The sequence below is a fragment of the Lates calcarifer genome, linkage group LG9 (genome assembly GCF_001640805.2).
Source record: "Lates calcarifer isolate ASB-BC8 linkage group LG9, TLL_Latcal_v3, whole genome shotgun sequence".
Classification (NCBI taxonomy): domain Eukaryota; kingdom Metazoa; phylum Chordata; class Actinopteri; family Centropomidae; genus Lates; species Lates calcarifer.
The window spans coordinates 1,420,007-1,447,069 of record NC_066841.1 but is presented as its reverse complement, the minus strand read 5'-3'; the positions used below and the strand labels follow the sequence as shown (position 1 = coordinate 1,447,069).

Sequence of the window (27,063 nt, the reverse complement as noted above, 5' to 3'; positions counted from 1 at the left end):
TAAAGGGAACTGGGACTCAGCCTCGCGTTTGTGTCCCATATAAAGTTCTGGAGTTCTGGTCGTATTTTTTAAGGTGTGCTAGTATCAGTCTGAACAGCCTTACCTGGATCGCGCAGGTTAATTTCTCCTGTTGTGGCGAATCACTCCACGGCTGCTGTGGTTACTGCAGAAGCTACAGGGATCGAAAGGGAACTGTTTTCTGTTTGAGACTTATCAGATGGATTAGAGCTGTACAGGCTGCAGCCTTGTTTCAATAAAAAACCTGGACAATATTTAGATATTTAAATGGGTCAAATTTGACCCAAACACAATAAGACTGTCACTGTGTGTTAGAATGTTATTATTATTATTATATGGAGCCTGGGAACATAGACACACTCCTGCTGACTGTACAGATGTTAGCTGTAGCTAGTTAGCAAGGTATGTGTGGAGGAGTGTGTCTGTGTGTAGGCTCAGACTCTAATGGATCTCAAACCTCAACAGGAACTCTGTTTTTTTCTATTATCTTCCTCCAGTTTCTCTACTTTTTCTTCTCTCTGGAAGTTTATGAAGTGGAGTCATAAAGCTGCAGGATAAACTCACATTTTTCGCTCGACATGAAACATTTTCGACTCCTACGGATTCTTTGCTTCAGTTGGCGCCGCCTCAGGTGTCTATTTGTGCCCACTCACGTCTTATTATGAAGTGTTTTAATGTCTCTACAACAGAGGTGGCCAGTAAAATGTTATCAGATCAGATCGTGTTAATTATAAGAGGCAAAAATATGATAACAACTCTCAGGTTAATCCCGTCATCTCCCTCTCTTTCATCCTCTCCTCTGTCTGTCTGTACTTTTATCTTCTCCATCCCTCAGATTGTCTTGTACTGTACATATATTCTTAACAATTGTCTGGCTCAGACTGTGCACTTTCCAGCTGCCTTTATGCTAAATTGAACACACGGTCGATTGAAGCGGAGTGAGCACATCTCCAGATGTATCTGAATATTCAAAGGCTGGACGTCTGATCACAAAGAAATACTGAGGAGGCGCCGACAGTCAAGGTCTCTGTTACCTAATGGAGTGAGAGGGGGGAAGACAGTGTGCTAACGGGGAGGGAGAGGGGGGTAAGTAGCAGAGGAGGAGGTGAGAGAAGGAGGCACAGAGGGAAAGACTGGTCTGTAGCATGATGGGAGAAACAGGCATAATGTGTGTGTGTGTATTTAGGAGTTGAAGCTATTTATAGCGAGGCGATCGTACCTGCTTCAGCCTCAGTGGAGCTGACCCAACAGTGCTGGGACACTCGTGTTTGTGAGTGTGTGTGTTTGTGCATTATCACACACGACAGTGATACCAACATTATTTCTGTCTGTTTGTTTTGGCCTCGTATCGACACTCAGTTACTCTCTCAACCTCTGAAAGCTTTTTTTCTGAGAATCTTGTCTTGCCGAACAACAAATATGTCTTTTTGAAATAAGAAAATAAAAATGATAGTGAAGAAGGAAGAAAGTAGGAAGAAAATTTAATGAGACAGTTTGGAGTCCTTTGAAATCTTAGTTTTAAACTTTCTAATCCCATTTTTTACTTTGTAAATCAAAGTTAAAAATGTTCAAATGTTGCTTTCAGCTATTAACTAACATGTAAAGACATTAACAACAGCTTAAAGACAAGTTCCCCCTAGTGTGTTCAAGTGGTATTATGTTGGCATCATTGTCAAAAAGAAGATTGTTAAAGAGGTCACTGCTAGTGTTAGCGTTAGCAACTGTTCAAAGCAAAAAACAACCTTAAGAATTGCAGTTTGAACCAGAAACCTGATCTCAGAGCTGTGATAAAGGCTGAGTAAAACACCTGGTTGTGTTAATAAGTAGCAGAAATAATGACAACTGACCTTCTCAGGTCCCTGAGCTCTCTCCACAGTCGGACTGACCATAGCTACTAATGGGACATGATTTCCTCTGAGATACAGTCATTCCAGAAGCAAATGTTCCTCCCAGCATGTCTTAGTGTAAATCTCTATTCCCTGTTGTCTGTTGTGAGTCTTTAGTTTGACTCTCAGTTAAGTGGTGAGTGAAGGAAAAGAGGCAGAGGAGAGGAGGAATGTTTGCTGTTAATAATTCAGATTAAAAAGCTATTGAAAATATGACATATTCACATAAAACGCAGACAGGTTTCAGAAATTAGTCTCTCCTCTTCAAGCCTTCCAGCTACAGTAATATGTGTGCGTGTGTGTGCTTGTGTACAGGATGTTGTGTGTGTTGCCGCCTGCTGTATTCATTGCTTCGGCTTAGCGAGGCAGTGGGGAGGTGCAAATGTCACGCTGTCTGAAAAAGCTAAGCCAACTGACTGTGGAAAGTCTCAGGAGGAACTGGGAGGAGGAAGGCGAACTGGAAGCCACTTCAGAATGTGAAAGTGCTGAGTGAAAGGTGGAAAACATCACAAATCTCTTCATACAATGAGCGCTCGCTAAGACTTTATGCCTCTTTCTCCCTCTCATGCACACACACACACACATATATGCGCACCATCTATTGCCTATAATCACATTCCAGAGTGTTTCTTCTGCTAAATTGAATTGTAATTGGCAGACAATGGGCGTGACATCAGAATTCACCGGCTGGCTCATATAGAAGCAGCTCGTCTAAATTGAGACTAAAGTGGGCCATGCTTACTGATGAGCCCAGAGCGTTAATGAAAGAATAAAAGGAGGGAGCAGGGAGTGCAGCACATATAGGAAACATGGAGGCAGAGAGAAGAAAGGGATGTGTACTAACTCTGAAAATTAATTGCCCCTTGGGACCAGTGTCATTAATAATTATTGGGTGTGACAGCAGCAGCAGAATGTCTACTCCTTCACCGTATGTACAACCATGCCTGAGCGAACTCCTGTGGAATAATGGAGCTTTTATTAAAAGAACAGAATGTAAATACTGTTTGGATTAGCAGTATGAGGAAATAAATAATAGAAACTGCACTGTATTATTTACCTTCCGCCATTTTATTTGCGTGAAATAGTTCCCTCAAAATGTCCGTGATGGAATAAAAAAGTAGTATGACATTATGCAAAGAATCTCACAGTGCAATGTGTCAAAGTTTCTAAATGTATAAATGAGCGTTTCATGACGCCGTCTAGTATGAATCAGAAGTCTCCAAGATTGTAATTACCCGCTCGTTATAGAATAAACCACTCATACTCCTTTTCCACCAAGATGGAATTGGTTCAGTGTCGATTCGTGCACCTAATTTTCAACCGTCTGGAGCATTTCAACCAAAAATAAATTGGTTTGGAAACTGAAAAGTTGGTTCCCAGCTGGAACCAAAAAAAAAGCAGGTTTTCAAGCGTGTCGTATTCTACAGGTTGGAAAGAGAGGATGTAGAAGGCATGTGAGACGCTGTGGGGAAAAAAGAGCGTCCAGGTAATCAGTGCACTGCCCTCGATTAATGAAACATCCTCGATTACAGTGGTTCCACTCAAAACTGATGGAAACCTGGGCTGGTTCACTGGATAGTACCAAGGTTTGAAGAATCCTGAATGGAACCAGTTCAAGAACTAGACCTGATTTGGTGGGAAAGGGGTATGAGTGTCTGTTATATAGGGAATAGAGAATTAATGAACAAGGAGTGATCATGGACATGGATGTTTTGGACTGAGGCTGATGGGAATGTCATTAGCTCTGCAGGTATTTGGTTAGAAACCAAAGTATTGAACAACATCAAATCTGACAACACCGATGATGATGAGAAAAATCAGCTGATAATCAAAAACAGTAGGATTCATCCTCTGGGATCATGAATATATGAACCACATTTCAAGTCAGTCCATAGAATAGTTGGTGAGATACTGATCAAAACGCATCTTTCTCATGAGAGGTGAAAGACTGAGGAACAGGAAAACAAGAGCAAATCATGATGGAGAGGAGTTCTGGCCTGATCGCCTGCAAACGTTTGATTAATAATGAAATCTTTTGCTGTTTCACCACTAGAACCGATTGATCGTACAAGTTTTCACAGCTTCCAGTTCAAAACGAGGTTTTGTTGCCTCTTCAGAGTCAGAGACTCAGTGTTTTTCTTGTAAAGGTTAGTGAGAGGTTTTGAGAGCGAGACGGAATAGGGAGGAGAGGAGGAGGAAGAAAAATGTGTGAGAAAAGAAGAGAAAGAGTGAAATGTCAAAAGAGAGAAAGCATCTGCAAAAGAATGCTTCAAGGAATCGACTCCAGCCTTGTCGGCCTTATGTGAGAATCTGTGCAAGCTGACAGGTCCAAAAAGGTTTTGTCACCTTTTCAAACGCCATTAATACCCTCTGTAACCACGTCTACTTCAACCTCGCACACATAATACGTCCTATTTTCTCATTAAATCGCCAAAGAAGCCTGTCATCACGCCTGTCAGGCTTTCCATTCTCGCATCGCACATATGGAGTTTAAAATAAGATCTGTGGCAGATTAACCGCCAGAAGCCTGAGTGATTTTGAAACAATCCAACTTTGATTTTATAAAAATGGACGTGTGTTACATTCAAGCTCTCGCTGTCGAATGAGTCCAAACAATTCTGATTAAGCACCAGGTAAATCTCTGTATGTTGCAGTGTACCTGAGTTTTAAAGCTGGTGGCTGTGGCAACATTCCTGCTCTTTTACGTCAACCAGCAACGACTGAAGAGGAGTACGGCTGAAAGACTTACTGAAGTGTTCAAGAAAAGTTTCTTATGCATCAGATAACAAAGAATTAGAGTCTGAATAAAAGCGAGAACAAACACTTCACTAGCACACGTCGACTGTGTTTGTGTAATTACTCTCTTTGCCAGAAGGGGGAGACAAACGTTCTGCACTTTAGCTTTAATTGAGCTAACGTAGCTTCATGAATCGGTTGAAAACATTGTCCTCTGCCGACCTTTTAATGTTTCCGCCTGTTTTAAAACAGAAGCACTATAAGGATTTTAAATGCTTGATGGCTACATATATAATATTGTGCTAAAAGACGAAGAAGCTAACAGATCCCACGCTAGAAGTCTTGGATGCTCAGCTTATATACTCACGTTTTCAAACAGCATTTGAAAGACTTTTATGGATGAAGAGTAAACAGTGTGTTTGGTAAATGTAATGCTATTTCTGGTATCGCTAGCTTCCCCAAATCCACTAATAAGCTGTGGGATGTGCTAGTTTTAGTGCAACCTGAAATGATAATAACCAGTTTAGTTGGCTTGGTTTTAAAAAATACATCAGTCTCCGAGCTCTTTATTTACACAATATCTGTCGTACTACACCCCCACTTCAACATGTGGAGAAAGCCAAAGCTTGACAGACCCACTGTACTGAGCTATGATGTGACAATCACTGCGGTTTAACCAGCGGTCAATTGGAAATAAAAGTATGTATTTCTGCATTAATGCCCTTCCACTAACATCTGCTGTATTCTACACTGATAATCCTTTTAACTGGATTAGTCAGGCTGAATAAAAGAGCTGTCAATGAATCAATTACATTGGAGAGAAATACACATGTGTACACACACAGTGGGACCACAGCAGAATAAAATCTGTTTATCTGTATCAGGTTGAGGGAAGCGACAGGGAGCAGGAATGCTGAAAGATGCGGCAGATTGATGACTGAATGCTATAGGTACCTCACTTCCCTATGAATTATCACAACCTGAGAGCTTGATCAGGCTGGATTTGAAACAGAGAGAGGGTCTAATTAGCTTTTGTAGGGAATCATTGGAGTGTGTTCTCTCCTTGCCCTGATTCACTGTGAGTGGGAACTGCGAGCACGCCGTCCTCCCCTGAGTAATCACTGGTCTCAGCGCTGTGCCTGTCTCTCCTCCCTCCTGTCCTCCACCTCTCCTCGTCTCTCCCTGGATGATTTGGCTCTAATTAAGACGGTGCACCGCCGAGAGAGAGGAGGAGGGGGGCGTTGACCCTGCTCGCAGCTTCGGCGTTAGAGGTTGAAAAGTAAAGGAAGAGAGGGAAGCACAGGTGTAAAAATAAAGGGATAAAAACTAATGAATAAGCACCAGGGCTGCACGGTTACGGTCATTAGTTTTTCCTCCAAGAGTTGAGATACATCTTTGTTTTAAATGGAAAAAATAATATCACAATCTATATTGTCTTTTTGCAGACAGAACAAACAAAACAGACACACCACTTTCTTTTAAATAGATAAAATGCTGCTGCAAGGGATTCTTGTCTTTCATCTGATTGTAATTATCACCTGACTCTGCAGTTCCCTCCGGTCTGTGTAGCGCTTTAGCGTCCTTCAGCTCATTGCACCTGCAGCTTCACTCTCCTCACTTTTAGATCACTGTTTTTGGCCTTTTTCGAAATAACAATCTCTAAAAATCACCACCTGACCTGCACCGGTGTTACAGCTGTTTGATAATATCTTTACCTTTATGAGGCGGTAATATGTCAGGGTTGTGTTTTGGGGAGAAGTTAGGAACACTTGGTTTGATGCAGTGGATTTCCTGATCGCACTGAGGCGTGATTTGGGATTGTGGACAGAGTGTTATCTTTTAATCACAGCTTCAACAATTGATCATTAAAGGAGCAGCTGTTTGGCAGAAGAAGAGTTGGCAGATTAAAATAAGCTGCAGCTCTAATTTCTATCACCTCACATTCCTGTAATTTTTCTCTCTGGTTTATCGGTCGTACAGTTCTGTTTCTACTCATTGACCTCCTACCCCCGTTCCCCAGCAGGTGTACTCTTCGCGGTCAAAGATCACGTAGGCAATCAAACGATCACCCGGCCCGCTGCACGAGCACAGGCACACACACCGACGCAGCAGCAGCCGGTTGAGTGACAGCCTAATTACCCAGTGTAAGAGAGCCAAAGCCCTCTGCTGTACTGCAGTTAACAGGATCAGAAGGCTGCTTGTCCTCCTCTTCCCCCCACTTCCCCTTTATGCATATTTTTCTTGTAAGTGCTGCAGTGAGAGTGTGTTTATGTGTGTGTTGTATGGAGGGAGGTAGATTGTTCCAAAGATGGCCAGAGATAAGTGTATTCACATACATGAAAGGGTCGAGGGAATGACTCGGGGTCTGGGTTTACAGATAAAGTAGAGCAGAGAGAAGAAAAAGGGAATTGCTTTTGGTCACCCAGGGAATAAACCCTGTGCATTGAGGTTAACTAGGATTACTTGTGTGTACGTGTGTGATGGAGAAAATGCTTTCTTTAATTTAGAGCCCTCGGTTCAGAGTAATTCAGCCTGCACGCCAAGGTTAAATGTCTGAACTGACGTCCCACTCAGGTTATCCACACAGACTTTCAACGTGATAAAATGCGCTTTGAGCACAGCAACACTCGTGGTATGTTTGTGTTTTGAAGATGGAAATCGTTGTTTACCAGAAGCCGATACAGAGCGAAGGTTTGAAGCGGAGGATCAGGTGTTTGAACAGCTGCAGCGAAGTGAGGCTCTGCGCTCTTTAACCGGAGATAAAAAGAGAGCGATGTGTCAGCTGGCCCTTTACGTCGACCTCCACACATCACATTTCAAAGGGAGATTGAAAAATGCTCTTTACTATAACCTCGTATGTATTGACTTACACTTAAACGCCGACACTCACATCAGCAACACGTTTGATCCTGAGCCTGACCACCACAGAGAATCAGCCCCTGGTGACTTTGTCTTCCAAACTAAGTCATTCACACTCTGCTACATGAAGTAATATAGCATCCACATCCATCAGACACACGGCAACATCATTATCCCATTTGGAGTTGTGTTTCCAGCCGCCCAACAAACACAAGTCCAATTTCCTCTCTCTTTATATAGCTCTTATTTCATCTCCATCAGCTCCTGAAAATATATCTGCAGTATCTCTGTAGAAGCTGAAGAGCCAGATATTTTTTCCCAAGATCACTTTGTTTGCTTTGTTTGAAAATGGCCTCCTGTTGTGACTGGAAACATAATTTTGCTTTGTTTTTTATTTGTTTAACAGAACATAAAGCAGCCGGTATCATTCCACACAATAACAGAAAGACAGGGGGCTCATATCCAGAACTCCCAGGAACAGTCCAAAACTGCCAGTCAACAGCCATGAATAAATATCAGGCGAAACAGGAGACTGTCCAGGGTGGAAAAAAAGACAGTATATCAGTCAGTAAGCAGGATAAGTTTTCACAGAATGAAAAATACAACAGCAGCAGGACTCGTAGTTAGGTCTCATCGAGTTAAATCTGTCTGGACTGGAAAATACAGTAAGTGTGGAGACCATACGACCAAAACCAGTCAGTCAAAAGAATCGTCTCCTGGCATTAAGACGACGGCTCACTGTGCTGTCTTTGCTTGTTTAAAACAGAACCAAACATTTTGGGCAATCTGCTTATTTGCTTTAGTTGTAGCTGGATGAGAAGATCAGTTTCAGTCAGCCGGGGCACGGTTAGCTTAGCTTAGCATGAACGTAACCAAAACAGCAGTGTTCATCAATGTTCTCTTCTCTTTGGATCAATAACATTCATCATGGTAAGTTTTTAATGAGGTTATAATCAGTATTAGTGACCATTTCTGTTGGAATCACACTCCGACAGCTGTTTCAGATAATGGCTGAAATGGACCACTAAGTGATAACACTCATAACACTTCTGTGAAGCCCAGTTGTGTCCAGTGATGGCTGCTAATGTCCCGTGTTGTCTGTGAATGCAGCAGAGCTCAGCTTTGCAGTGAGGAGCTGCTGTGGTCTGGTTACAGCAGACAGACGGCGACGCCTGATCTGTTGGCTCCAGATAAATTCTCTGGTCCCTCGACATACGAAGCCAGGGGCGTCACTGATGACCCTGCATATGGTACACGCACTCAGACACGCTAACATCAATACAGACTCAGAAAAGCACACTCAGAGGAAGCACACACTCATCTCTGGCCTTGACGAACGAGGTCTTTATGTCAAGCTAAATTCCTGTTTGTGAAATTTAAGGCCTTGAACGCACCGCTGCCTCTGCGACGTTTCAAGTTTTCTGAGTTAAACACTCGCCGCTACAACACACAGACTTGTGAAGCTATTAGACTCTGGCTCTGCAGGTCTGTGTGAGAGAGCCCACAGCTGGTCGTGTAACATCTTTATTGGTCCCAGGGGAAACGGTGGTTACAGCCACTCCAACTCAATTATTGCATCTTAGCTAGTGTCCCAGTGAAACAATGATAAATATTCATGCAGATTAACAAGGGAACAGTTGGCGAGTGTGTGCATGTGTGTTTGTGTGTGTGCCAGTGAATAGGAATGGTTACAGAAATGCCCAATGGTGGAAAAGTAACTAAGTACATTTACTCAAGTAAAATTTGAGACACTTTTATTTATGTGAGTATTTTGATTTTATGCCACTTTATACGTTTATTTAAGGGGAGAGGATTGTATTTTTGCTGCACTACATTTATCTAACAGATATAGTTACTAGTTACTTTCACACAAAGATCTGACATTAAAAAACAAATGCAAAAGAAATTATCATTTATATTTATATCATTACATTACAGTCAAGACATTGGACAGAGTTTAAGTCAGTGGTTCCAGCTTTTCTTGGCTTTGAAAAGCAGTGTCTAGTCGGGGCTCTTTTAATCATTTTCCAGTAAAAAATAATAAAGCACTATTAGTAAAAAGAAGAACTCCATTTTGTGCTTTTTTGCTCAGATTTATCTTGTGACACTTTGGTGAACCACTGGACACCTTGCTGCTTTCACATTGACACATCAGTATGAACAGTCACCTGCTGATATCTCCCAGACTGCTCCACCTGCACTCCGCCCTGTTTTCCTCTACATACTGACTCAGTTTGACGGCGTTTAAATGAGGTTTTCTCCTAAATGTTCTCAGCGTCTGTTTGTGTCTTATTTGTGTTAGATGATGTGTTTTCAGTTTTCTGTGAAGATGCTTGCTCAGCAGCATTATTTCTCTGCCGCGGTGCTTTACAGGCCGCCCGGTCTGATTAGAAGAACCTGTTTGAATCACGTCGCCCTGCGAGATGAGAGGGCTGTTAATTCCCAGACTGTGAGTAACTGTACGCTGCTGTAGAGGTCTGCTGGTTTAAATTCACTGGGTTTGATCATACTTTACTCTGATAATAAGGTGCATTAAATCTACAAAGAGGCATCCTCACAATACTGTGCCGTTTTTAACGACTCCCTCAGACCCTCTCTGGCTCTTAAATAATGATCTCACTCTCCGAGGTTTACGGCGCACAGCTCACAACTCACACAGCGTGTCGTTATATCACCAACTGTGGGATAAGTGGGGTATTGACTTAGCAGAATGAAGCCTCCATTTCTCACTGATGCCCACATGACTTCAGCAACCTCCTCATCCCTGATGCTTAACAAAGGAAACTGTTCCTCCTTTAGTTTCTGCAACAGAAGATCTTGATGGAAAATTCCAGTCTATTGGATTTTGTATGTATTTATTCATTACTGACCAAAGTAACTGACCCTTCACTTTTACCCTCATTACACTAAAATCCACACATATCTGCAGGTCAGTCAGGAGACTCTCTCTTATTGTCCCTGAAGAACTGAAGATAAACCTCCACAAACCTGCTGCAAATTATTTATGACGTTTGTGTATTTTTTCAGTAGTGTATCACACGTGGAGAGTTTACATTTGCAATTATTCTGGTTTTAAGTGCGAGAATACAACTTTCAGTGAGGAAGTTTGTAGTGCACCATGGGTAATGAAGTTTAGGAGCGTGATGCTGGCAGGCTGCAGAGAGGTCTGCAAAACCTTTGGGTCAAAACAAGCGTTTGACTGTAGATGTAACTGTAACTGGGCAAGAAGAGGTTTAAGCAAACCTAAACCTAAACCTAATCTAACTTGAATTAGACGGCTTTAGGACTTTCCTGTGCAGTTACTACCAACGTGTTGGTGGGCTCATGTTAGTCTGTTGTTTAACTTTTGGTTTGCATGATGGAATCACACCATTAACTTGGTAACTACAGACGCGACAAGTTGTCCTGTCCTCATGAATTAGTCTCGCACCTCCACAACAACAAAGGGAGAGTTGTGTGACACTTTACTCTGAACAGATTAATATTCATTTGTCAATTGTAGGATTCTCAAGATGATTTACTGCTTATTGTTTGCTGTGAGAAAATGAGAGCTGGCTCCAGGCTGCCAGGTGTGTCAGGAAGCTCCTCTATTTCCTCCCAGCCTCCTCTAATAAATCACCCAAGGCCACATCTCCCTCTCTCTCCACATCCTCTGAACTGTGTTAAAACTGTTTAGTCAGAAGCAGCGTGGAGGAAAAATAAGGTTCAATCTACTTTGTCTCCGGATAAAATGAGAGTGAAGGTTTCGTTTTGCGTTCTGCGGCAGATTCTCTGATTTGCTAAGACATCAATCTCCATCATGTCTGGTTTATGTGATCCACTCTCACTCGTGCTCCACCCTCTCCCGCTCTCTCTCTCTCTCTCTAGCCACTTGTGTCGCCATCTGTTCTCGATTAATGTGAGTTACGAGCAGTAATTGAAGCATCTGTTCATCCGGTGTGCATCCTTTGCTCTGACACACCAACAGATAACACCCTTTCTCTCGATATCTCTCACTCTCTCCTTCATTCTGTTCGCTCTCTCAAACACTGAGCTGACAGTCGTCAACAGCGTTTGGTTGGATTCACATTCACGTTCCTCAGAGGATGAATCCAAGCATCAGCATGTTAGCATGTTGGCCTTAGCATTTAGCTCAGAGCAACACTGAGCACAGAGCCACTTGCATCTCAGCAGACTCATAGTCTGCAGCTTTATTTGCTTCTTTTTATCTCCGTAAAGTGAGAGTGATTGACCCATTTTCTACCAATCTGTGTAGCCTAGAAGTAGATTTAACTGTGCAGCAGAGGAATGCTAAGAAAGCATGGAGAGAGCGTGCACTGTGGCACTAAAATAAAATCTATTTGGTCAGTTGGAGGCAGTGGTAACAATCTGTGAACACGACTTTCACATCCAGCAGTGACAGAGCAACACGATCATTCACGTCCACCTGAATCTAAGTCCAGTGTTGCCTCTGTTTTAGCTCTGTTTTGGTCTCCACCACCTCCTGAGAGCTGCTAAATGCTCCACTGTGCTGTTTGCTGCTGAGCAGGTAGTGGACAGAGGTTTTTGTTTCCCTGTGAAAACAACACGACGAGAGCAGAGAGCAGAGTAAAGTTGCCGCTCGTTAAAAGCCGAGAGAAGCTGCAGATTCAGCTGATAATTCTCTGTGGGTTAATCATTACCAGTCACATTGTTTACACCTTGTCACTTCATACATTGTTATCACACAAATATCAATAACAGCAGCTTTAAAGTTTTAGTCTGCGTAGTTTCTCCACAGCCCCGAGAGCAAGAACAAAGGAGACACACAGATAGGAAGAATAAATCCACACATGTTGTAGGTACAAACACACTCACGCAGGATTAGACTTGTCCCTTTTATTGATCTCTTCGCTTTACCTGACGCAGACCTGTCAGGTGATGTTGAGGAGTGCTCGATTGGGAATCAGCGTGAAATACCTGCAAACCAGACAGGCCAGACACGACCGCAGCAGTCAGCGAAGAGTCTCTCTAATCTGACAAGATTTTTCTGAGATGCGCCAGAACACTGCTGAGAGACAGACAGACAGACAGACAGACAGAGAGTGTGTTTATGTGTTGGAGATGTGTACGTACTGATGTGTGTGTCTGTGAGGCTGTCTGGACTGTACCCCCTGTATGTGCTTAGCAGGCAGCGTAGCCAGACTGAGCTAATAGGCAGGATGTGTGCGAGCGGGAGGCTGGAGGTGGTGGTGGTGGAGGCAGACTCTCCCTGCTGTCACTCTCTGTCTGGCTCTGGCATGTTTACACCCTTGATGGGGGTAAAAAGCTCCAACACACACACACACACACACAGGACTCAGCCTTACCTATTGTGCTGTACGTTCACACACACAGTCATGCTGAGATAATGGCCACTGTGCTATGATTATAACTTCTGCTCCTCCGATATAATCATCCTCATCTGACTGAAATTATCCTCCCAGACGCTTCTCCAATCAAAGTAAAAGTAAAGTAGAAACACTGCAGAAACACACATCCTCCATCCAGCAGCCAGATCAGTGTGACGGTGACAGATTTGAGGGGCAGTGCTAAGTAGAGGTAGGCAGACAGGTGGGGTGTCCATATGTCACCGCAGCCTCCAGCCCAGCTCCTCATCCCAGCCCAGGCCTGCTGCTCTCCTCTCCAGCCTGGACCAGGGTCAGAGGGCAGGCTGCTGTCTCTCTCTCCTCGGCATGGACACTTGGCATCAGCAGCAGGGCTAAAACAGAATCGCTGTCCCATATTTCAGCCCATAAAGTGTCAAAAAATAGCGACATCCTCCCAGTTTCCCAAAGCCCAAAATTACACTGAAACAAAAATCCTCGTCTTGCTGTCGTAGAAAAACAACAGCAAATATTCATGTTTGAGAAGCTGCAACTGGTGATATAAATGCCTTTTTCTCTCTCTGAACTGAAAATGTAATTTAACGAGCTTATTGATCCTATTGATTACTTCTGAGGCGATCTGTGTCTTTGCTCCGTGTTGTATTTCTAAATTTTTCAGAAATGCAGCAGCAAATGTCTTTAATCTCACTGAGATTGTTTCAGTCTATTTTAATAGAAATCCACTTCATTAGATTGATTTTAATGTGCAGTCTTACTTGAAGCACTTTGTTTTTTGGGTTTTGAAAATGATCTGTAAATAAAGATGATTATGATTATGATTATCATCATAGTTTGGACTGATTTCAGACTTTTTTTTTTGTTTTTTTAAGGGACGCGGCTCCAGCTGTAATTACCAACCATTTATCCCACTTTGTGTTAATCAGCGGTGAAATGACACCGTGCCCTGTTCACATTCTGCACCGACACCGACACACCGAGGACTAAAGGCTTAATGCATTAGATTAGACGTGACCCCCGGGCTCCGTTCGTTTCAATGAAGCCGTCTGAAGACGAGAGCAGGACAAAGACGGCGCGAGTGCACAGAGTGGCAGGCGGGACAGGAGCTGCCATGTAATCTAATTCCTCTCGTCTTTGTCTTCATCCATTCGCTGTCATGACAGATTACGCTTAAACGGGAGGAGGGAGAGCAGGATGATGAATGAGAGAGAAAAAAGAGGAGGAATGAAGGGGAAGAGAGAGGTAGACAAGACAATTAAGTTACAGTCTGGTCGGCAGTGAGAGATGAGGAGCGTGTGGTGTTTGTGTCCTCTGTTTGATCCTCTTCATGAATCTGATGTCATGATTCATCGACTCTAATCTCTGTGAAATGCACGACGGCTCCTAATGAAGTGTGCGCTGTGTGTGAGGAAGAAGTGTGTATGAAAGTGTATCTTTTCATTTCTTCAGTTCTTAACAAGACACTCAGGAAGTTCTTGAGAATGTGTCTTTATGTACTGGATGATTTCACCTGTCGTTTCTAAAACCTTTCGCTTCGTTAACGGATCTAGGACGGAAGTAGGTAGTCATACACAGAATGCTGTTTTTAAAATACAAATAGAAAGTATAATCAGCAAAATATACTTAAGTATTGAAAGTAAGAAGTACGCAGAATGGATGCATTAACATGTAAGTGGTATTTAATGCTGTAGGTGGTCTTAGCAGGGCTAATTTTAAATATAAATATTAGGAAATGCATCATGTTTTATTTGTTTAATCTATATTTTGTCTCTAAATCTGGATCTGCAAATGACCGAGTAACTCCAGCAGCCATGGAGGAAGTAATCAGATCCTTTACTGAAGTCAAAGTACCACACAATAACACAAACACACGAACAGATGGAGGTTCAAAAATACCAGAGTTATTCTTTAAGTACAGAAGCACCAGCAAAATTACTTGAGTAAATTTACTTGTACCAGATTGGAGTTGGCATTCCCTTTGGTTTTCCTCCTCCTCTGGACGTATCCACTCAGTTTTATTATTGCACTGTATAAAACCACATCTTCACATCACATAATTTTAGCTGTCTTTGTACAAACCGCAGGAGAATACAGAAGTGGATCAAAATGTCAAAACCCTGAGAATGAAAACCTCAACAAAACCCTTCAGCTGCTGACGTCTGCTCTTTCCCTCTCTCTGCAGGCCTACTTTCGTCAGGGGGTTGCCCTGCAGTACCTGGGTCGACATGCCGACGCCCTGGCAGCGTTCGCCTCCGGCCTCGCCCAAGACCCCAAGAGTCTCCAGCTGCTCGTCGGCATGGTGGAGGCCGCCATGAAATCGCCCCTCAGAGGTAGGCCCGTCTGACAACTGACAGCAACTGAGTTCACACGCAGTCTGTCTTCATTTCTGTCTCTCTGTCCACATGAACAACAACATGTGGCAGATCCATACAGGCAGAAACAGTCAAACAAATGAACAACATGAGCAACAAACTAGAACTCTGTGTTTGAAAGTTGAAGGAGAGGAGAGTGAGATGTAGGCGCTGGGGAAACTGTCAAGTTGCCACTTTTCTTTTGTTGTTTTATTCAGTAACCCTCCTCTGGGACTTGGAAATGAAAAAGTAAAAAGACGCCTCTGATGACTCAGACCTCACAAAGAAATGGATGCACATTTGATGTGAGAGGGAGATAAGAGAAGAGGGAAGCATAAAGAAAAGTTCCATGTAGAAAATAAATAAAACAAGCAAGTCGGATGAAATGGAAAGAGAAACATATAGAAGTTAAATTGAAAAGAGTGAACTTCTGATGGAGCGTCAGAGAGATTGGACTTCTTCATCAGCATCCACTTAACTCAGGTAAAGGAAGACTCACATCCACCTGTGTCCACGGCCAGGTGTGGCGGCAGAACTCACATCACAGACACTCAGAGTTTGGAGATGCATCATCCATGAGGCAGCGCTTCACTGGGAAAGTTATTATATTATGGTTTCTAAGTTAGAAAAGGAGAAGAGTCTGGGTCTCTCTCTGGACTCAGGTTTGGAGTAGAGTCCTGGGTCGAGAAAATCCAGACATTTGAAGATGTTTTGTTCTGCTTTTTTTGACATTTAATTCACTAAAAAATGAATCAGTGTAAAATAATGAGCAGATTCAACAGGTGGTTTGTGCTGACACCTGGAGATGTGATTCGTTTGTGTGTGCTGTGACCTTGTGTTGGTTAAAGCAGCTATAATCTATGTTTTTCTAATAAAGAATCAAATGTGGAAGGTGGATCTGTTGATGCTGAACCTGCAGATCCTTTAAAACTGATTCACCGTCAGTAATCAGCTCTTCCAGCTTCAGATCCTTCTGTACGTCGATCCAGGAGAAAGGAGCAGAAAATGCTGACAGTCTTTAGCTGCAGTCTTACAGGTGCTCAGATACTGAAAGATTATGTTAACTGAGTAATCACTGCTCTGTTGTGAAGGGTAGAGAGGTTGTGTTTTTCTCTGTGAAGAGCTGAGAACAGTGAAGACTCTGCGTTCGTTTTGCTGCCGTGTTTATTAGCATGAATTAGTTTCTTGTGGAGGTGATGATAAAATATTTACAAGGTGGATTCTTGTGTGTGATTGATCTGTCCGCCCCACACTTCACTCTGCGATTCTCTGTGCAGGTCCCAACAGCACAAGAAGATGAAGGCAGAGTACACACAAATCAAGAAAGGTTTGCAGGCTACAATTGGCACAGGATTGTGTTTTTGCCCTTCAGCAGTGTCAGGATGAGAGCAGGGCGTCTCGGGAGCAGCCTTCGACTTGGCGAGCTCCAGCCAATGTCTGTGCACGTGGAAATTTGCATCTGCTCTTACACCGGAGAGAAAATCTGGTTGAGTATTCACAATATTTCCCTTTGAGGTGGAGAAGGTCCAGAAGACTCGAGGTAACTGAGTGAGTGAGCTCTGCTCTGTCTCACAAAGAAAAGGAATCAGCGTCAGGTTCGAGTAGCAGCACACGGAAGATGATGGTTGTACAGCTGCAGAGTCCTGCATGAAGCACAGCACAGCTCTCCTGCAGATCTGATGCTCTGCTGGTACAGTGAGTAGCAGCATGTAGGACCATGGAGAAGGCCTCCTCTGGGTTATCTGTCCTCCTCCGGTCTGTTGACGTCTCTTTTAAAGGATGATGTGTTGTTGAGTGGAAGTAGCTGCGATCCTCTCATTTCTTACAGCGGGATATTTACTCAACCTGTGAAAAGTATCACACCACCACAGTTTCTCAGTGTAGCAGGGTATTTCTGAAAACTAAAGATGCAAATGAGACCAGTCGCAGCTCGTCTCAAAGTGCAGCTACGTACGACCTGACGTTGGCTGTTTTGACATGTGGAAAACAAACAGAGCACGAAAGAAAGTGTTCTGTGCTGCTGAACTCAGAATATTGTACAAGAGGACGACTGATGTTGTCAGCTCAGTGAAAAGAGCGGTGATTGAACGAGTGAGGAAACATCAGCGTGGCAGGTTTTTGGTGAAATTTATCGAGTCTTCCCCGAGAGAACAGCGCCTCTGCTTTTCCCAGACATTAAGTTTCAGACAGTTTCCCCTCCTGCTGTGATAAATCAGGTGTGTGTGTGTGACAATACGAGATGATAGTACGTGCTAAAATGCAGCACAGACAAGTCCAAATTTAGGATTAACAAGCTGTGTGACTTTATGCGTATGTTTTGCCTGTGTCACACTCGTCCTGGAAACAAAGACAAATGCCATTTTCTTATATTTATTGTTCGGAGACGAGCTGCGAATCCCACCGAGATGTCCCCACAGTCTGCTGGAGAGCAGGAGGTCGTCCTGCGTGAAACAGCAGCTGGAATATTTCCTCCTCCACGTTCCCTCTCTGATATTGCAGCGTAGAGAACTGGCAGACAGATTTGCTCCCACCTTAACTAAAGGACCATCACTCTCTGTTGAATAGGTGGGAAGACTGGACTTGATAAATGTTGAGATGCAGCTCACTGGTGCAGCCTGGAGAAACCGGGTGTGTGAGCTATGAAATCTGACAGGCTGTAAGTCAGCATGATGCTACAGTAGCACAGCAGAGGGCGACTGGGCAGTAAGAGACCGTTTAACTTCAGATTTGTGATTCTTCTGTCGCACGAGTCGACAAAGCTCCAATGAGCCTCTGAATCACTAAATTATATGTCCCAAACACTGTTCCTGTGGCTTCAAAGCTTCAGTGACAGTTACCTGCAAATATTCGACCCGAGGGAGAAGGACAGGGAGAGGGTTAGAAGAATCAGCACCAACGTCAACAGAACTTATTCCAGACACTTTACTTTTTCTACATTTAACTCTCTGAACTGTAGCTTGACAGCTGGTCGGTGCTGGTGCTGCACAAAACTATCGCTACGATTAAATACCGATTTGGACGAACTAAACACAAACAGAACATTTTCAGTTCCACAAATTGTTTACATGTGGGTTAAACATGTGTATGATGATAATGGCAGACAGCAAACTGTGACTAACAGTTTTAACAAATCAGCAACTGCTGCAAAACACAGTGAAAACATGAGCTGTGCATGTGTACATGCCAAAGTGTTTGGCTTCCACACAGAATCCGAGTTTCTTTTCGGTGTGAATCAGAGAAATATCAGCAGAGAGGTCACAGCTCTGTTCTCTCTCTGCTCTACATCACTGAGACCCCCTCAGGACCACACATTAGCACTAATTCTCCCTCCAATCACCCAGAAATGATTTACTGATGGTGCAACAACTGCATGCTCCGTCTCCAACAGGTTTCCTAGAGGAGGAAGTATTTTGGACTTGTTATAAGGTTTTAGATCAGGATCGAGGCTGCAGTTGTTTCCCATTATGTCAAGTTAAGAAATATTGCTGCAGTCAAAACTGGAGAAATACAACTTTGATTGTTTGTTCTGACAAATCAAAATGAATTTGTCCCGAGGCGTGTTAAGAATCTCTCTTTCCCCTGACAGTTATTCATCCTGCAACATCACAACAAGTTGGGAACAAAGCAAGAAAGCAACAAGAAATTCACTTAACTTAAATCTAATAATGATACTAGACAGCCAGTGTTTCCTCACACAGTAGTTCCTGTGTCAGGACTCTTTGGGCTACATGATATCAGAGGGTGGCGTATTGATGCATTTTAAACTTTGTCATTTACTGCCATGTTAGTTAGGAGCAGGGAGAGGGTTATGGGTAGGAGTTAGAAGAGAGATGATGTGAAAAAATATTTCTAAGGGCTCCTGAAAAATGTCTGGAAGATGATTTTAACCTAACCTAAATGTGAAACTTTGACCTGCTGGTGGCGCTAGATGAAAAGTCAGGAGGCTTCATCTTCAGGGGACCATGAATGTCTGTGCAGAGTTTGATGACAGGCCTCTCTCTCTCTCTCTCTCTCTGGTTTGCTGCCTACTCAAATAAACCAAATATGCATCCCCCTGCCTATGAGACGTACTTTAATCACACAAACCTGGCACACCACCAGCAGTCCACCCGCTCAGTTTAATGTCTCCAGGCGCCGTTCACTCACATTTCACACTCTTGTTGTAGCTGCTCTCTTCTGAGACTTTCACAACAATCTCAGTGTGTCTGCTTTCACTGCACTGAGCCAGAGCTGCCGACGCTCCGCGGCCTCGTGCAAACCAAGCATTTTTAACATCATCTCAATACAACTGTCACCTCTGTTCAAATTATAAAAACGCTCACTCGTCAACATTTTCTCATGACGAGTAGAAATTCTGTGTCGTGACTTCCTCGAACAAAATCACGCAGTAAATATTGTAGAAAGGAATATGAATATTTGAGGGTTGACATTGTTAGCATCAGGCTGTTTCTGGTTTCATTAATACAGTTTATTGATCGACTTTATGCAGTATATCACCATAAATACATAGAAGTATGCAAAACAGCATTACCAGCATCACATGTCAAACATGAAACCAACTTTTTAAAACGTTAAAAATGCAAATATAATCTCTCCTCTTAAAGGAACAGTTCTGCATTCTCACATTAAACATGAAGCTAATCTAATCTAATAACAGGTTACAAAAAAGGCTTCATGTTTTCAAGATAACAGGAGCCTGTTTGTAGCCTGAGAGGCAAAGACAAGGGCAAAACTCTCTGTTTTATCAGCTCAGATCTTTTCCCTGTGCTGGACTGTGGTGACTGGACAGTGAGAGGAGAGACATCAGTAAGAAGATCAGTCTGTAGTAAAAGTGAGAGGCACAAAAATGAAGTGAGACGTGAAAATGACACTCCTGAATCTCTGAATACAGTTGAATGTTAATGTGACACTATCCGCTGAGCTGTATTGTCAGCTGGGTTGTGTCATTCTGCTTCCTAATAAAAATGATAATTGATTCTGTTCCTCACCTCACCTGTCAGCGTGTGTGTGTGTGTGTGTGTGTGTGTGTGTGTGTGTGTGTGTGTGTGTGTGTGTCACACCTTCAGACTCCCTTGAGCCGACCTACCAGCAGCTGCAGAGGATGAAGCTGGACAAGAGCCCGTTCGTGGTCGTGTCCGTCATCGGTCAGGAGCTGCTGACCCACGGTTTCCACGGGGCCTCTGTCGTGGTGCTGGAGGCGGGGCTGAAGATCGGCACCTGCTCGCTGAAGCTGCGTGGGTCCGTCTTCTCGGCCCTGAGCTCCGCCTACTGGTCTCTAGGCAACGCGGAGAAGAGTATGGCCTACATGCAGCAGGACCTGGAGGTCACCAAGACTTTAGGTATGAAAGAGGAGACAACAACAGAGGTGAGCAGCGATGAAACGAAGCAGCTGTGGTAAAGTTGTTTGTCATCTCCACAGGTGACCAGTCAGGTGAATGCCGTGCTCATGGGAACCTCGGCTCTGCCCTCTTCTCCAAAGGCAGTTACAGAGAGGCACTGGCCAACCACAGAAACCAGCTGGTTCTGGCCATGAAGCTCAAGGACAGAGAGGTGCGTTCACGTGCATATCTCTTTGTGAGGAAGAAAAATGGAGAGCGTGCTCATACATATTCATATCGTGATGTATGGTGTGTAGATGTGCACTCACTCAGAGCCTCAGTTCAAGTACAGACCTCCACCTGGTCGCACTCTCGCCTTTTTTCTTGGGAGGTTACAGAATTAGAGATGACAGTCTGATTTTAGAGGAAGGTACACGTCCACAGAGCGGAGGTAAACAAGTTCACAGGCCAGCAGAATAAGTGCAGTTTAATGTCATTAGTGTTATTATTTAAGCGTAGACGTTCATTCTCGACTTTGACCTGTGATAAAATATTTTAAACTTCAGGTAATTTACCAACTTTTCCAGGACTTTTTCCCTGACAGCCACCTGTGTTCACACAGCTGGTGCTGATCTAATTTAGAATATGGACAGTCGACCCCAGGAGCAGGATTCATATTTCAGAGACACACATGGACATTTTTTATTAAGGTTACAGAAGCTTTAAAACTGAAGCTAAACCAGACATTTTAGGACTGCAGCTCTCTGTGGAGAATCTCTGAGTCGTTCAGCGAACCCTGCGAGTGGTCGACGCTTCACTGAGCTTCACCAAAAAAACAAATATTTCACTAAAAGACTTGCAGATGAATTTCACTGTGCCACTCATGATGATGTCTGTCTTGTGTAGTTTAATTAAAAAACTGAAGGCACAGAGCAGCGTCTCCTGAGAGACTTCACCGCAGCAGCAGACATGTTGTGCAGCGTCCTCTTTGTTTAGGAAATGTGCTTTGTGTTTGATTTAAGAGCCGTGCAGCGCAGCACATGTGATATGACAACGTCAGGAGTTCATGTGAAACTGTAGATTTGTAGAGATTGCCAAGATTACAGCGTCATCATCATCACAAACCTCAGCCTTCCTCTGGATCGTCTCCCTCCTCTCCCCCTGCCCGTCTCTCTGACTCTCTCCTGTTTTCTCCAGAGCGGTTTTTCTTCGCCTCGGGCCGCAGCTAAACTCATCGGCTTTCCTCCCAAACACTTTGGACAGTTGTGAAAACCATAGTTAATTAGATTGCTGTTACAGATTAGACTTTGGCCCCTTTATGTCTCAAAACACAAAGTAAAGCTGTCAGGTTGTTTGTGTGTGTTTACCTTCGTTTAACTACTTCCATATGCTTGTGCGTGTGTGTGTGTGTGTGTGTGTGCTGCTTTCTTAACTTTGCCAACTTGTGATGCAGTGTGAGAATACACACTGTATCATGGCAGATCCAGTTCTGTCTCACTGGGTTTCATATTTTATTTAGTCTCGTGACGTTTCTGGAATATTTTATTGTCTCTTAAATATTGTGTGAGAGAATTTAAAACCTCGTGTGTGTGTGTGTTTCATGTTGGCTTTGTAGTTTCACAGCTGTAGTTCAGCTGTGTGTCCGGATGTGGGTCAGTTGTCTGTTCTTGTATCAGTCATTTTCTTCGTGTCACTGTTTTGTTCCTCTGTGAACCCGGTGAGCCTGAGATCAGTCATGTCAGGTTTAACTCAACGTGTTGACCCGGACTCCTGCTCTGATCCAGCATCTGCGAGTCCTGGTGCTGGACACCACAGGACACCCCCAGAGGTCCCGTTGTTTTGGCAGCATGAGGGGGACCTACATGATACTAGGCAGGTCCCACAGGTGCTGGATCAGAGCCTGGAGTTTCCTCCTTTCTCCTTCAGGCCTCTGCTCTGAAATATAAAGTTAGATATACGGTTTTATTAAATCTGTGCTACAGCGGCTGTAATGTTCTCGAGGGCTCCACTGGACCCTCACACACACACACACACACACACACACTCAGGACACACACACAGTCACTTAACAGCATGTGATTGCATCCTAGATCTGGAGAGGTCGATTGAACACCTGTCAGTGAGACGAATGAGGGTGAGAGTGAGTTCATTTTAATGAAAGCAGTGGAACAGTCTGGATGGATTCTGCTCCATGCATCTCCATGTTTGGTTAACTCCCAGTTTCATCACGTTAATTTCACACCACACACACACACACAACACCACACCACACACACAGTTGTGTCACAGAAGCTGAGGATCGAACACAGACAGACGTGTTTCTCTCTCCGAGCTCAGGTGTCTGTTTCCTGTGTGAGCTGTAGAGACAGTCGAGTGTGTGTGTGTGTGTGTGTGTGTGTGTGTGTGTGTGTGTGTGCTGTTGACAGACGATTATTGAGCTTCTCCTCCACAGGTGCACAGCCTGAGGCGACTCAATCATGGTCATCAACAGAAATCCATATCGCCCACTGTGTGTTTGCTCTGCTGTGTGTTTGTTTGTGCTCTGTGTGTGTTTCCAGACAGCATGCTCCAAACAAAGACACGGCCTGCACAGAGATGATATCTAACCAATACCTTTACAGTATCAGTCTACATGTATAGAACTGTTGCTCAGACAAAATAAAACAAACTTGGGCTCTTTTACATTTTTCTCAAATTTAATTTACTAAAGTTTAGAAACTTCAAGGAAAATAGTCGCTTCTTTTCTTGTCCGTATGATGTTAGAAAATGAAGAGAAATGCTCGTTTTATTCAGTAACATTCAGTTAATTTGTATTGATCGACTAATCGCTGAATTCTTTGCAGCTCCAGTGAAGTTTGTGACGTTCGTTTTGTGTCAGAGGAGATGGTTTAAAGGGAAAAAATGTTTAAATGAGAAGATTGATGACAGCTAGCAGCTAGTTAGCTTAGCTTAGCATAAAAAGTGGAAACAGGGAAACAGCTAGCCTGGCTCCACCCACCACAACCTGTGTCTTATCTTGTTTGTTTAATCTTTACACAAACCAAAGTGTTCATATGTGAGTTTGAGTATATCTCACAATAACTTGGATGATATTATTATTCATGTTTTAATGTGTACATCACTTTGATGCTGCAGCTGGTAAAGCAGGGTCTGGTTTTACTCACCTTATATACCACAGCTTCACCTCCATTTCCTCCTCTCCTCCCTTTCTCACCTCTGCATCGTCTGTTTGTTCGTTCAGAGTCAGACCATCATGAACCAACGTAACTCAGCTCTGTCGCTTCCTCCTGACGCAGCACAACTCATTTCTTCCTTTATCCCGTGCTGAGGGTGAAGAGCCCATATTTTTTGGCTGATTGAGCGTCGCTTTTCCAAACCTGCCGCCCAGCAGCTCGCAGAGGACGCTAACTAATCTCTCTCTGTCTCTATTCATCGCCCTTATTCTGCTCTCATGCATTAGGTTTAGAGATCCATCTCTGCCTTTCTACACCTTTTTACTCTTTTTACCCGCACAGACCCTCCTAATGAGATTTGGTGCTTTCCTGCAACAACGGCAGGCTGGATGTTCCGATTGTTTGATTTCCTTTCTCTGTAAAATAATAAGGGTTGTCAGTCTTTCCCTGTTTTATATGTGTATAAACACAGACATAAACACATGGTGGCTGCCAGCTCAGAGGCTCAGACACAACACGATTGGATTTTTTTCGTGTGTTTTCTCGTGCAGAGGAAACATTGTGTCCTTGAGGGAAATCAAACACTTGTCTGGCCGGTTGACTGTACACACAGAGGCCTCCCCGTCATTTATTAAACCTCCCTTTCCTGCCCAGAACTCCGCCTCGGAGATGTGTCAACTGGATTTTATGTGTTTACTCATCGCTTTGCTGGGGAATCGGGGATTTCAGTCGATGTGTGCTGTCGTCTTTGGTGCACAAACGCACATGAAGAGAAATGAAAAGACCAGAGCGTCCTGATGTTAATCAGAGGTGGTAAATTCCACTAAAGGTCAGTTTGGCTGTTTTCAGTGACAGTTTTTAGCACTCATTAAAGCTGATTTAAAGGGACGAGGTATTAATATGATCTATCTACAGGCTGCTTTTCAGCTGAAGGATCAGTTTCTCTCATCATTATTGATTAATCTGCAGAGAAGAGAAGGAGAGAGATCATTTCTCTCAGCCCAAAGAACCAACCAACAATCCCCAACTACAGATAATCATGTTTCTGCTTTGTTTCCATCGTTTTAGCTTTGACTCAGGCTCTGCTAGCCGTTTACCTCGACTAACAAACTCCATAATGGCAGCTGAGTGTCGACAAACTAAAGGAAAACTCCACATGAAGTGTCTCAGGAAGCTGTTGGGCCACAGTGAAGAGATGGAGTTTTTTCTTTCACTGATTTTCTGAAAATTTGGATGGAAAGGACGTGATGAAAGCTCTGTCAGTAATTACTGTAACGAGAGTGGAATTCATTTGTTAGGAGTGATATGAATGGAAATATATTTTTCTATTTTAAATCAGTTACTGGACACAGTGTTATACACATGGAAACAAAGGGAAACAAGGACAGAGGAGACGAGTGCAAGAGTGAGGAACATGCTAATCAGCCCTCTTTAATAATTCATAGCTGCTTCTCCTCCTCTCGCTCACGTTCTTTAAACTTGCAAACATTTCATTATCGTCTCCAGCTTTTTCTTTTTCTCTGTCTGTCCCTCGTTATTTGCTTTGAAAGGTCAAAATCATACTTTAATTTATGACTCTGTGTGTGTGTGTGAGTGTGTGAGAGCCTCTGACTTCATTATTGTCACTGATTGTATCGAGGAGATGTGTCTTACAGTGAGAGTCTGTACCTCAGGGTTTATTGATAATCACAGTGTGTGTTCACAGATGAGTCATTATCATGTTTCCTGTTCAATATCATCTATAATTACAAAACAGTGCTGTGTAACATGTTTAAAATATGACCTGTTGGACGTTGCACATAAGTTAAGAGGAAATCTACCGGTGTGTGTGTAGCTGTTTGTGTGTGTTGTGTGCATTTTTCTGGTTGATTAGAAACAAAGTGTTTCTCAGACTTCACAATATTTCCCATGACTCCTCTGACAGAGCGCCGATCAATACCAATCACCTTAAGATTAGTTAGCAAATTAGCGCGGCAGAACAGATGAACTGCCTCTCATTTCTCTCACCGTCTCAAAGACAGGGATCCAACACAGTCTGTATGTTTTGGTGTGTGTATTTGTGTGTGTGTGAGTTTGTGGCCCTGCGCCAGACGAAGGCCGGTAATTAGCGGGAAACGTGGAGCTAGAAATCATTAGACGGCTCAGAGTGCAGTAAAAGTGTCGTATGTGCAGAGTAAATCAGAGTAATAATAGAAGTGTGAGGAGCTGATGCAGAGCAGGTGTGGTGGTGGCAGAGGGTGACGCGCTCACAGCAGGGTCTGATAGGATGTGAAAGATTAGCTTTCACCCCTGTGCCCTCCAATATGTGTGATTTCCATTCGGGATGGGATGAAGCAATGTCCCCTTCACACACACACACACACACACACCCTCCTTTTTATGCCTCCGTGCAGGCGACAGCCGTGGCCCGAGGCTTTATGTCTTCATGTCGTCCGTCCGTCTGTCAGGTTCTCGTGAACACGATTGCTCAGGAACGCCTCGAGGGAATTTCTTCAGATTTGGCACAAACGTTCACTTGGACCCAAAGATGAGCTCATTAGATTTTGGTGGTCGAGGGTCAAAGGTCAAAGGTCACTATGACCTCGCAATACATGTCCTTGGCCTCGTGAAGGCGATATCTCAGGAATGCTTTGAGGGAATTTCTTCATGTCTTCATGAGCCTCTCCGCTCACAGTTGTGGTTTCAGTTTTACAGCCCACAACTTTACTGTCCAGCAGCCTGGTCACCAGCAGCAGTGTCTGATAAACCCTCTGTGCTCTACCTGCTCAGACAGACGGTCAGAGAGGAGCTGGTGAACAAATCTGTGTTTGTTCAGACGGCTGTTAGACACTAACCAGTGTATGACGTGTGTGTGATTTCAGGCTGCGTCCGACGCTCTCAGCAGTCTGGGCCACGTGTACACAGCTATCGGTGACTACCCCAACGCACTGGCGAGTCATAAACAGTGTGTCCTGTTGGCACGACAAACCCAGTGCCAGCTCTCCGAGGCTCGGCAGCTGGGGAACATGGGCGCCGTGTACACGGCCCTGGGAGACTTCACCAACGCTGTTCAGTGTCACGAACAGCACCTGGAAATCGCAAAGGTACAGAACTACATTACACCACGAACACACACACACACACACACTGTGGTTTAACTTGACTCCGTCACACACACACACTTCTCTGCTGCTGGATATACTCAATAAAGCACAAAATGTGGATTCATCCGCCGCTGAAAATAGTCCCCAACAACGTTGAGTAATGTTTGCTGAAACCTACAGTGAGCAGCTGTTTTAGGAAATGATTTAATCTTCTTTTTTTTTTTTTAATTAAAGCTGTTTTTTTAATAATTATAATATCACAGTGTCTTTCTATGACAGAAGCACACACTTGATTTA

General features: G+C 43.6%; 1 protein-coding gene across 3 annotated transcripts in view; it reads left to right on the top strand.

Moving 5' to 3' along the window:
* The window catches only part of ttc28 (tetratricopeptide repeat domain 28), a 91,378-nt gene that overhangs the window by 38,896 nt on the left and 25,419 nt on the right, over positions 1-27,063 (top strand). For all 3 annotated transcript variants that reach the window (XM_018697109.2, XM_018697101.2, XM_018697117.2), the window contains exons 3-6: positions 15,024-15,171; positions 20,259-20,531; positions 20,612-20,742; positions 26,545-26,766. In XM_018697109.2, coding sequence (XP_018552625.1) covers positions 15,024-15,171; positions 20,259-20,531; positions 20,612-20,742; positions 26,545-26,766 — 774 coding nt within the window. The remainder of the gene's footprint in view (positions 1-15,023; positions 15,172-20,258; positions 20,532-20,611; positions 20,743-26,544; positions 26,767-27,063) is intronic.